Below are 12,726 nucleotides of genomic sequence, written 5' to 3'. Positions count from 1 at the left end.
AAGTGGCAACAGATTGCTCTAAAACAGCAACGTCAGTGGTGAATTTGGAGTGGTGACCGCAAGAGACGCAAAAGTACACTGATGGTTGTTGGCTGGTTTCACTGGTCACACTGGTTTCTGTTATGGTTGTTGGCTGGTTTCACTGGTCACACTGGTTTCTGTTATGGTTGTTGGCTGGTTTCACTGGTCACACTGGTTTCTGTTATGGTTGTTGGCTGGTTTTACTGGTCAGACTGGACCAATCAGCTGTCTTTATTTGTCTCCAGGTGTGCTGTCCAGGCTGGCTGCCCCCCCCTCAGCCTCACGGCCCCCCCTGCCCCCCCTGCCCCCCCTCATGGAGAGGATGAGGAAGATCAAACGCCAGCTGTCACTCACCTTGGGGAGGGGCGGGGCTGGAGGCGGGGACAGAACACTCAGCGAAACCATTGCCCAGGAAGTGACATCACACAGCGACTCAGGTACATAAGAACGCACACACACACACACACACACACACACACACACACACACACACACACACACACACACACACACACACACACACACACACACACACACACGTTGCATTGACTTGGAGACTTTTAAATGTCTCAGACTGAACAGAGTTTCAATGTTAGCTAACAGGAAGTGAAACAGAAGGTGCATCCCAAAGGGTTTTCCCTCCTCCACCTCTCCTCCTTCTCCTCCACCTCTCCTCCACCTCTCCTCCACCTCTCCTCCACCTCTCCTCCCTCTCCTCCACCTCTCCTCCACCTCTCCTCCCTCTCCTCTACCTCTCCTCCCTCTCCTCCACCTCTCCCCCCTCTCCTCTCTCTCCTCCACCTCTCCTCCCTCTCCTCCACCTCTCCTCCCTCTCCTTCCTCTCCTCCACCTCTCCTCCCTCTCCTCCACCTCTCCTCCACCTCTCCTCCCTCTCCTCCACCTCTCCTTCCTCTCCTCTACCTCTCCTCCCTCTCCTCCACCTCTCCCCCCTCTCCTCCACCTCTCCTCCCTCTCCTCCACCTCTCCTCCCTCCTCTATGTTTCCATTATGTTTTTTCAAGTTTTTTTTCAAGTTTCTGGTCAGTGAGGTCATTGGGATCCCAGTGAGGTCACTGGGATCCCAGTGAGGTCAGTGAGGTCATTGGGATCCCAGTGAGGTCAGTGAGGTCATTGGGATCCCAGTGACCTCACTGAAGGAGACTTCAGACTTCAGAAGTGTCTTCTGTTTCCTCCACTAGAGGGACAGAAAGAACATGGAGGAATAAACATAATTTTCCAGGTGTTGGAGGAAAGGAGGTTTTTGGAGCTTTGGGATGCACCAGAGTGGGTTGAGGCTGACAGTGACAGAGGCTGTGATCTGGTCCTCTCTTAGCTCTTCTCCCTGTTCAGCAAACTGTTCAGGAAACTGTTCAGGACCTGTTCAGGACTTGTTCAGGACCTGTTCAGGACCTGTTCAGGACCTGTTCCGGACCTGTTCCGGACCTGTTCAGGAAACTGTTCAGGACCTGTTCAGGACCTGTTCAGGACTTGTTCAGGACCTGTTCAGGACCTGTTCAGGACCTGTTCCGGACCTGTTCCGGACCTGTTCAGGAAACTGTTCAGGAAACTGTTCAGGACCTGTTCAGGACCTGTTCAGGAAACTGTTCAGGAAACTGTTCAGGACCTGTTCAGGACCTGTTCAGGAAACTGGTCAGGATCTGCTCCGGACCTGTTCAGGACCTGTTCAGGATCTGTTCAGGACCTGTTCAGGTTCAGTTTCCTGAACAGGTCAGGAAACTGTTCAGGAAACTGTTCAGGACCTGTTCAGGACCTGTTCTGGACCTGTTCAGGAAACTGTTCAGGACCTGTTCAGGACCTGTTCAGGAAACTGTTCAGGAAACTGTTCAGGATCTGTTCAGGACCTGTTCTGGACCTGTTCAGGACCTGTTCTGGACCTGTTCTGGACCTGTTCAGTCCCCTGATCTCCAAGCTCCAATGAGAGATGATGGGTCTTTCTCAGTCTGCGTTCTTGTCCTCCATAACACATTTGATGTAATGTGTAACAGCTGAAGTGTGAGCTTAAAACAAAAGAATGGATGGATGGATAAAGATGAAGAAGTTTATTTGCCAACCTCAAAATATGAAGGATGCATCAGATGGTGACTCGGCCAATGAGAACGAATAGGAAACGATGCTTCATGCTCCAACACTCCAACAAAACATAGAGGCTAAATTCCCATCGAGAGATTAATAACAATTACTGTTTTTTATGTAATTTATGTAAGTTATGTTGTCCATAAACACACATGTCAAGGGACGGTGTCAGTTAAAATGTTATCCAACAAGAATGAAGCACAAGAGCTAACAAACTTGACGGGGTGAAAGGGAGGGAGAGAGGTGCTGAAGTAGGCCAAGTATCCTAACAGAGTCAAGTAGCTTTCTTGGAGACAGCGAGTTGGGTGATGGAGAAGGCTCCACCCACTGACTTCTTAGTCCTATATTGGCAATGACTGGCAGAACTGGAGGAGTGTAATTGGGAGGAACCAGATCTGTGTGTTGTTATTGGACTTCTCTGCTAATCATGGATCATCCAGAACAAACACCGCAAACACAAGGAGGCTCATCAGTGAACATGGTACCAGAGCGGCTGGGGCCAAAGGTCGCTGATTGACTTTCTAGTCGTTTCATCAGACTGAGGCCAAATGTTCTGGACACTCACGGAAGAGAGGAGCCGAGCTGAACACTGATCATCATCTGGCTGCTGGACAGACTGGTAAACCCAGACCTGTAGAGGTTTTACTGAAGCCTGGTGAAGAGAATGACTGAAGAAGCTTCTCCTGTATCAGAGGAGGAGGAACATGGAGTCAGAATGGATTCTGTCATGAAGCAGCTGGTGGGATCTGTGGCCAGAAGGTGGGCGGAGTCTGGAGCTGTGTCCAGGAGGTGGGCGGAGTCTGGAGCTGTGTCCAGGAGGTGGGCGGAGTCTGGAGCTGTGTCCAGGAGGTGGGCGGAGTCTGGAGTTGTGTCCAGGAGGTGGGCGGAGTCTGGAGCTGTGTCCAGGAGGTGGGCGGAGTCTGGAGCTGTGTCCAGGAGGTGGGCGGATCTTGACTGGGGATAGGGTTAGAAGGTGGAAGGACTTTGAGGATCTGCTAAATCAGACATGTCCTCTCTCTGTTCAGGAGGCAGTGCTGGAAGACTGTGGAGGCTCTAAGCCCATCTTCTTGGCAGAGGTGATTGAGGTGTTGGAAAGCTCCTCAATGGCAAGGCAAGATCCCGTTATCTCAAAGGCTCTGGATATTGTTGGGCTGTTGTGGTTACATCACTTCGATATCAGGGAACAGTGCCTTTGGATTGGCAGAGTGGGATGTCTCCATTTTCAAAAAGGGGGACCGTAAGGTTTGTCCCAACTATGGAGGAATCTCACTGCTTAGCCTGCTGGGAAAACCTATACTTGAGTGCTGGAAAGGAGACTTGAGATTGTGGAACCTCAGATTCAGGAGGAACAATGTGGATTTCATCCTGGTTACAGAACTGTGGACCAGCCTTTTACCTTCTCACAGATAATCAAGGGGTCATGGGAATTTGCTCATCTGTTCAGCTGTTCTGTTGATTTAGAGAAGTTTTGTGCCTGTGTTCCCTGAGTGTCCTGCAGGAGGCGCTGTGGCAGCATGGAGCCGCTCAGTCCCGGTTTTGTGTTGTTGCTGCTTCAAGGCATCAGACTCCAACAAGATGCTGCTGGTCTCTCCTGTTTGTATCTTCATGGACAGCAGATTAAGGAGCAGCCGGTCTGGAGAGAGTCCAGTTCAGTGACATCAGGGAGGATCTCTGCTGTCTGAGGATGATGTCATCCTTCTGGCTTCAACACACTGTGATCTCTGATGGGAACTGGAGTGGTTTACAGCTGAGTGTGGAGCAGGTTCCCCAAGTGGAGAAGATCAAGTGTCTCAGTCTTATTCACCAGTGAAGATAAGAAGGATTGTGAGATTGACAGCCGATTAGATGCATCAGCTGCAGTAATGTGGCGTCGTATCAGACTGGTGATGAAGAGAGAGCCGGTCGACCTTCGGCCCGGCCGTCAGCTATAGTCATGAGCTTTGGGTAGAGACTCAAAGAATGAAATTGCAGATACAAGCGGCTGAAATTAGGTTTCTGGCCCCGCTCTTCGTGACAGGACGAGGAGCTCGGCAATCTGGGAGGACCTCAGAGAAAAGTCACTGCTCCTCCAGATTGAGAGGAGCCAGCAGGTGGTTCAGGCTCTTGGTCAGGATGAAACCTCACCTCACTTTCCCTTGTGTAGTTTCATGGGAAAAGTGTTTCTGGGCTGCTCATCCTGCCTTATACTGCCCTATACTACAGACTATACTATAGGCTACTATAGACTGTACTATAGACTAGTTGCTATGCACTGTAGTATAGATTACAGTGCTATTTCTTTTCATCAGTTAGTTTAGACATGATGTGTCATTCTCACAGTGAATTTTGGGGCTTCCTGCTGTTTCTCATCGGCCGAGTCACCGTCTGATGCCTCCTCCATGTTCTGAGGTTAAGTAAACGCCCAAGCGTTCTTTTATTTTGGAATTGTACATTATATCAAATGCATCATGGAGAACAAGACAACGGACAACTAACAAGAACCAACTAACAAGAACCAACTAACAAGAACCAACTAACAAGAACCAACTAACAAGAACGCAGTTTGAGAAAGAGGGGGGGAGGGTGGCCAGAAATGAGACAGGGTTTAGGGTGTGATTCCTGCTGATTAGGGTTAGGGTTAGTAAGGCTACAGGTTAGGGTTAGTAAGGCTACAGGTTAGGGTTAGTAAGGCTACAGGTTAGGGTTAGTAAGGCTACAGGTTTAGGGTTAATAAGGCTACAGGTTTAGGGTTAGTAAGGCTACAGGTTTAGGGTTAATAAGGCTAAAGGTTTAGGGTTAGTAAGGCTACAGGTTTAGGGTTAATAAGGCTACAGGTTTAGGGTTAGTAAGACTACAGGTTTAGGGTTAATAAGGCTACAGGTTTAGGGTTAATAAGGCTACAGGTTAGGGTTAGTAAGGCTACAGGTTTAGGGTTAATAAGACTACAGGTTAGGGTTAGTAAGGCTACAGGTTTAGGGTTAATAAGGCTACAGGTTAGGGTTAGTAAGGCTACAGGTTTAGGGTTAATAAGGCTACAGGTTTAGGGTTAATAAGGCTACAGGTTAGGGTTAGTAAGGCTACAGGTTAGGGTTAGTAAGACTACAGGTTTAGGGTTAATAAGGCTACAGGTTTAGGGTTAATAAGGCTACAGGTTAGGGTTAGTAAGGCTACAGGTTTAGGGTTAATAAGACTACAGGTTAGGGTTAGTAAGACTACAGGTTTAGGGTTAGTAAGACTACAGGTTTAGGGTTAATAAGGCTAAAGGTTTAGGGTTAGTAAGGCTACAGGTTTAGGGTTAATAAGGCTACAGGTTTAGGGTTAGTAAGACTACAGGTTTAGGGTTAATAAGGCTACAGGTTTAGGGTTAATAAGGCTACAGGTTAGGGTTAGTAAGGCTACAGGTTTAGGGTTAATAAGACTACAGGTTAGGGTTAGTAAGGCTACAGGTTTAGGGTTAATAAGGCTACAGGTTAGGGTTAGTAAGGCTACAGGTTTAGGGTTAATAAGGCTACAGGTTTAGGGTTAATAAGGCTACAGGTTAGGGTTAGTAAGGCTACAGGTTAGGGTTAGTAAGGCTACAGGTTTAGGGTTAATAAGGCTACAGGTTAGGGTTAGTAAGGCTACAGGCTATCAGTTAGAACACAGTAAGGCTCTGTCTCATTGGAAGGTAGTTTCCTTCTTTCTTGCTCCCTAACTAGGAAGGGAGCAAGGGTCCTAATAGGGTTAATAATAAGGATCCTAATTAGGTTCCTTGTTTGACTGTAGGCAGCAGAGAAATAATTGGTTTGAGGCAGAGCCTCAACAGCATCATGTAACTGCAGTTAATGTTACACAATGTTACAATGTAACAATGTTACAATGTAACAATGTAACAATGTAACATTGTAACACCGTGAAGAAACAGTCAAACTCCTGCTGTGGTTTTCTGTCAGTAGTGGAAACTGCAGCAGTTAATTTCTCCATCAGCTAGCTAGCTAAACTACGCAGGATGCTAACACCAATGTCAGCTGACTGGACTCAAATGAATCATATTATTCACTATTGACAATTTTCACATAAAAATGAATAGAAAATGTCAGATGTATTTTATTTTTTACAGTCATATGTTGGTTTTGGAAAAAAAAATTTCCAAGCGGGGAATTGCAGATGGGGAGGTTTCGCTCTTCATGTTGCAAGGTATTGTGGGATTTCCTGCTCTGCTGAGGAAACACTTGATGCTTCCTTCAAAATCAGCTGAAACAAGGAAGCTTAAAAGGAAGCTTCCTGTTTCCTAGACAGAACTACAACTGGAACACTTTTACCTGCTGCCTAGATAGGAAGCTTCCTTTGGTTTGAGACAGAGCCTGAAGGTGCATGAACCCTGATTCCCCTGTCGATGATTTGATTGGTTGGTTGGTTGTGTCTCTGATTTTGATTGGCTGTTTTCTGTCTGAATCCATTTCATACATGTTGACCAATCTCATCTTCTCTTCTGATCTTACATTCCATTTTCATCTTTCTTCTTTTATTATCATTTTTCCTTCATCAATCTAATCCTTTTGTTTTTTTCACTTCCCCTTCCTCACTTCTTTTCTTCTCAATCAACCAATCATTCTGTCCTGATCTCCCTTCACTCCCTTCACTTCTCCTCCCTTGTTTCCTACCTCCCTTCCTCCCTTCATCCCTTCCTCCTCCTCCTCCTCCTCACACCAACAATCTGTTACTAATCTCCCTCCCTATTTCTATCATCCATCCTTCTCTCTCTATCATCATTCCCTCTCCCTCCTTTTTCCTTGTCTCCTCCTTTACCTCTCACCTCCTTTCTCCTCTCTCTCCTCTCTTTCTTCCATCTCTTATCTCTCCTCTCTTCTTTCCTCTCCCCGTCTTCCTTTTCCTCCCTTTCTCCTCCTTTGCTCCTCTCTCACTCACTCCTCCCTCTCTCCTTGTTCCTCCCTGTCTCTTCTTCCTCCTCCTCCTCCTCTTCCTCCTCTTCCTCCTTCTCTCCTCCCACTCTCCTTGTTCCTCCCTGTCTCTTCTTCCTCCTCCTCTTCCTCATTCTCTCCTCCCACTCTCCTTGTTCCTCCCTGTCTCTTCTTCCTCCTCCTTCTCCTCCTCCTCCTCCTCCTCTTCCTCCTTCTCTCCTCCCCCTCCTCTTGTTCCTCCCTGTCTCTTCTTCCTCCTCCTTCTCCTCTTCCTCCTCTTCCTCCTCTCCTCCCACTCTCCTTGTTCCTCCCTGTCTCTTCTTCCTCCTCTTCCTCCTTCTCTCCTCCCTCTCTCCTTGTTCCTCCTTCTCTTCCTCCTCCTCTTCTTCCTCCTCTTCCTCCTACTCTCCTCCCTCTCTCCTTGTTCCTCCCTGTCTCTTCTTCCTCCCTGTCTCTTCTTCCTCCTCCTCTTCCTCCTTCTGAATCAACCTTTTCTTTGCCTCCCTCTGTCCTCCCTTGTTCCCTCCTCCTGCTCCTCCTCCTCCTCCTCCTTCCTTAGAGGTGGGCTCTATGCGGGGGTCTTCAGGAGTAGGTGTAAAGGTCAGAGGAGGTCCAGGAGGAGGTGCAGGAAGGACGGGAACCTCCTCTTCTTCCTCCTCCTCTTCCTCCTTGTCCATGCATGCCCTCCTGCAGTCGTACAGCAGCTCGCTCAGGAGGCCTCGCGGTCTGGGAAGGAGTCTGAGTTCCTACCTGAACCACACCACTAGACTGGGTATAACTATACTACAGTACTATATCATCCTGCTACACCATACTGTATCATACACTATACTGCAACATGCCATAATACTGTATACCATATGATATACCAGAGATACACCATGTGACCACAGTCTGACTTCCTGTAACACACAACACTCTGGGGACACTCAGCTTTTTAAAATACTTAATAAATCAGCATGTGTTCTCAGTCGGTTTTCAGTAACTTGACAACTAACTAGATTTAGTTTGAGAAAAAAATCATACATGCAAATATTTGTGATGAAAACACTAAAACAGTGAAACTGCTGCAACACTTCCTTCATGTGAACAGACTTCAGAGGAAAAACCTTCTTCTCACCAAACAGACACATTGGTGAACATGAAGCTGAGTGTTGAATAAGTATATATAAATATATAAATATATCCAAAGTTTTAGTAAATAGCTATTTTATGTTAACAAAAAAAATAACAGAGAAATTCAAATAGTACTTGTGTATAAAAGGAAAGGTGTCCCCAAACCTTTGATGGGCGGTGTATACTATATCATACTAGTACACCATACACTGTTCTATCATATACTATACTACATACCATACTACATACTAGTGGTGGGTGGTATATCGGTATAGACTGTACACCGGTACAAATGTGTGTACCGGTAGAGATTTATCAATCCTGTTTTTACCACGGTCGAACATTAAAACAAATGAGCCACTGAGTTTCTGTTGAAAACACCAGACAGGACTGGTTTCCCTCTCCATGTGTTTTCTGTGAGGAGTGAGGAGTGAGGAGTGAGGAGTGAGGAGTGAGGAGTGAGGAGTGAGGAGTGAGGAGTGAGGAGACACTGAGGAGAGTGAAGCCATGTTTCACATTCACAGCCTCATCTGTGGCACAGTATCAGCTGAGGTTCATGGTTTTGTTGTCTGTCACACCAGAGACTGATCTGGAAGGTTGGGGCTCACTCAGCTGTAGCTTCTAAAACAGAAACACCACAGGCTCAACACACAGTCTATATATTCAACAAGTCACAATCATACATCAGTGAATGAAACTTCAGTTTCTCTCTGAGCTGAAGGTCTAGCTGCAGACCAGATCAGCATCAGCACAGTCTGCCAAAGTGAAACTTAAAATTCTACAACTTTCTCCAAACTCAGATGTGTTTGTAAAAAGTAACTTCACACTTTTTAGTTATTGGAAATGTGTAACACCCATCTGGAAGTTAACATGAGTGCAGTGTAAGGATTTGTCAAACTGGAAAACACTGGAAGCCCAGCATAATCAAGATGACAAAGCACTTCTTAAAAGTTATTTTATCTGTTATGCAATTATTTAATAATCTTATCTTTTGTTTCTGTTTTATCATAAAGGTGCGTGAATGTTCCAACTAAAAAGACTAAATACTTTCAGTGTGATAGAATACCTTTTATTAGCCAAATAAGGCGTCACTGAGAAGAAGAAGGACTAATATTGTTCAATATTAGTCCAATATCAGTCCTAATATTGAACAATATTAGTCCTTGATCTCAGGGTTAGTTATTCTCTAGCGTCAGCTGCTAGGAAAAGATCATTCCTCTGTGCTGTGACTCTAAAACAGACTGAAGTTCCTCAGAGAGGCTGGCATGTTTTAGACAGGAGGGGAAGATTGGAAAATAGATAAAATATAAGGACCAACTGTTACAAGTGCCTCCTTTAAAAATTAGATGGGTAAAATATAATATATATAATAATAATATACGTGTATATAAACATTGAACAAAAAGTTCGGAAATTTGTGTTTGGTAGATTATTTCTCTGTTGTAACAATGCTTCTTGGCAATACATTTTATACCGTTGGAAAGCCTGTTTATTTCCCTTTTAAATGGAGCCTCATTTGTAAGGAACATGCATTTGTGGGATGAGCAGCACAGCTGAGTATGTGGGTTGCGCTCATGAAAAATTTGCCAAATCTTCTCTGCCAATGCCAAACAGCATTTTCTGCTGTTGCTATTGACTCTTGTTCGGTGTTGTTTGGTGGATTGGATGATTGAAGTCTAGTAGTAACAAGGAAGAAACAAGACATATTGGCAATTTTACAATTTATTCATTGAACAAACAGTCAGGAGCCTCAGTAGCGTGTGGAAGAACCATACACAGCCACAACAGCCTGGCACCTCCTCCTCATGCTGGTCACCAGCCTGGTCACACACTGCTGTGGGATGGCATTCCACTCCTCAACCAGGATTTGTCACAAGTCAGCCGACGTGGTTGTGTCGCTCACTCTAGCACGAACAGCACGCCCAAGCTGATCCCATAAGTGTTCAGTTGGGTTGAGGTCAGGACTGTTGGCCGGCCGTTCCATTCTCTCTACTCCCAAAGTCTGGAGGTAGTCTCAGATAAACCCCGCTCTGTGGGGGCGAGCGTTGTCATCTTGGAGGATGGAGTTCGGTCCCAGACTGTGGAGATACGGGATCACCACCGGTTGCGGAATCTCATCTCGATATCTCTCTGCATTGAGATCGCCTCCGATGATGACGAGCCTCGTTTTTCCAGTGATGGAGATGCCGCCCCACACCATCACACCGCCTCCACCAAAAGGTGTTACTCTATCGGTGCAGCGATCAGCATAGCGTTCTCCCCGTCTTCTCCACACTTTGACCCTACGATCCAACTTCCGTAGGCAGAATCTGGACTCATCGCTGAACATAACGTTCCTCCACATGTTCAGGTTCCAGTGCAGGTGCCAATCAGGTACCTGATTGTCAGCACCTGGGGGACCGGAAGCTCAAAACAAGAGTCAATAGCAACAGCAGAATAAGCTGTTTGGCATTGGCAGAGAAGATTTGGCAAATTTTTCATGAGCGCAACCCACATACTCAGCTGTGCTGCTCATCCCACAAATGCATGTTCCTTACAAATGAGGCACCATTTAAAAGGGAAATAAACAGGCTTTCCAACGGTATAAAATGTATTGCCAAGAAGCATTGTTACAACAGAGAAATAATCTACCAAACACAAAGTTCCGAACTTTTTGTTCGATGTTTATATACACCGCCCATCAAAGGTTAGGGGACACCTTGCCTTTTGTACATTTTCTCTGTTATTTTTCAATGAAGAAGAAAGGACAAAAATGCCTGTTAACATAAAATAGCTATTTACTAAAACTTTGGATATATTTATTCAACACTTAGCTTCATGTTCACCAAGGTGTCTGTTTGGTGAGAAGGTTTTTCTTCTAAAGTCTGTTCACATGAAGGAAGAAGTGTTGCAGCAGTTCAGCTGCAGGAGGCTTCATGGATGAACGTATAGTTTCATTGTTTTAGTGTTTTCATCACAAATATTTGCATGTCTGATTTTTTTTTTCTCAAACTAAATCTAGTTAGTTGTTAAGGGTTAAGTTACTGCAAACCGACAGAGAAAACATGCTGATTTATGAATCATTTTCAGTTTGACAGAACAGCACGATTGTTGGGGAAAATGGCAAATTCTCGGTCTGTAGATGAAATCTGGCGCTTGATGTCCTCCACCTTGTTGAAGTAAATAAAAAATTCCTGACACTTGTCAGTTGAGTCAATGTTCAGACTGGGTGGGAGCCTTAAAAACAACGGCATTGTGCTCAGACATCGATCAGTTTCATCTAGGGAGAAACCAGAGGAAAGCACCAGAAGTGTGTGACATTTACAGTGAGCAGCTTCTTTAACAGATTGGATGAGATTGAAAGACTCAAGATTCATAAAATCAGTGGAAAGAGAATGTGAATGGCAATGAACATGGATGTTAAAATCACCAAGATTAAGTACTGTCATAATGATAAGAGCCAAAATTCTTGAATAAAATTATTATTTAGTTATGGGGTTCTGTAAAATAAAGGTATCCAGTAAAAATTTGGGAATTCAAAGGAGGAAAAACTGTTGAGTCGAGGGCGAGTGTTTATAGACATTTTTGACTTTCGTTGTCCTTACGGATCATAACCTTTTCTATTTTGAGAATGTTTGTCCCAGTCGTTAGAGAACACCTGAACGCACCACAACACGAGCCAAAGGATTTTTTATCCATCGTCTCCAGCAATCTGAAGTTTTCAGCTTGAAAACCGTTTGACACATCCTGCTGTAAACTGCTGACTGGATGTTTTCACTCGTCTCCTAGCAACAGTCTATACTAAATCAATTACATACGATTATTTACTATAATTTAAAGCAAACACGTCAGCAGCAGTTCTGCCTGTTTAGGCAAATTCAGTTTTTACCCAATCCGATCATAAAATCATGAGTATTGAAGCTTATTGTACGAATATGGATCAGATTCTGATTATAAAGTGATCGGCCCAACCCTACTACTGTACTATACTACACTACACTAGACTCTACTACACTATACTATACTACACTACACTACACTATACTACACTACACTACACTACACTATACTACACATACTGCACTAGACTCTACTACACTATACTACACTATACTATACTACACTACACTACACTACACTAGACTCTACTACACTATACTACACTACACTACACTATACTACACTACACTAGACTCTACTACACTATACTATACTACACTACACTACACTATACTACACTACACTACACTACACTATACTACACATACTGCACTAGACTCTACTACACTATACTATACTATACTACACTATACTATACTATACTACACTATACTATACTACACTACACTACACTACACTACACTATACTACACATACTGCACTAGACTACTACACTACACTAGAGTACTACACTACACTACACTACACTCTACCACACTATACTACACTACACTAGACTCTACTACACTATACTACACTATACTACACTATACTATACTATACTACACTGTACTATACTATACCACACTACACTATACTACACTATACTACACTACACTAGACTACACATACTGCACTAGACTCTACTACACTACACTAGACTCTACTATACTATACTATACTATACTACACTGTAC

The 12,726-nt window shown here is 44.6% G+C and overlaps 1 protein-coding gene across 1 annotated transcript in view; it reads left to right on the top strand.

Annotated features, from left to right (window-relative positions):
• The window catches only part of LOC139659380 (cyclin-dependent kinase 16-like), a gene marked incomplete at its 3' end in the record, with an annotated part of 51,248 nt that overhangs the window by 10,535 nt on the left and 27,987 nt on the right, over window positions 1–12,726 (top strand). The window contains exons 2-4 of the mRNA XM_071537629.1: window positions 267–458; window positions 3,119–3,157; window positions 7,659–7,766. Coding sequence (XP_071393730.1) covers window positions 335–458; window positions 3,119–3,157; window positions 7,659–7,766 — 271 coding nt within the window. The remainder of the gene's footprint in view (window positions 1–266; window positions 459–3,118; window positions 3,158–7,658; window positions 7,767–12,726) is intronic.

Source organism: Centroberyx affinis, unplaced genomic scaffold, assembly GCF_046629955.1.
Source record: "Centroberyx affinis isolate AG114_WGS23_722 - 3 ecotype Tasmania unplaced genomic scaffold, CSIRO-AGI_Caff_v1 ptg003079l_1, whole genome shotgun sequence".
NCBI lineage: Eukaryota > Metazoa > Chordata > Actinopteri > Beryciformes > Berycidae > Centroberyx > Centroberyx affinis.
This window is presented reverse-complemented; position numbering and strand designations above follow the sequence as displayed.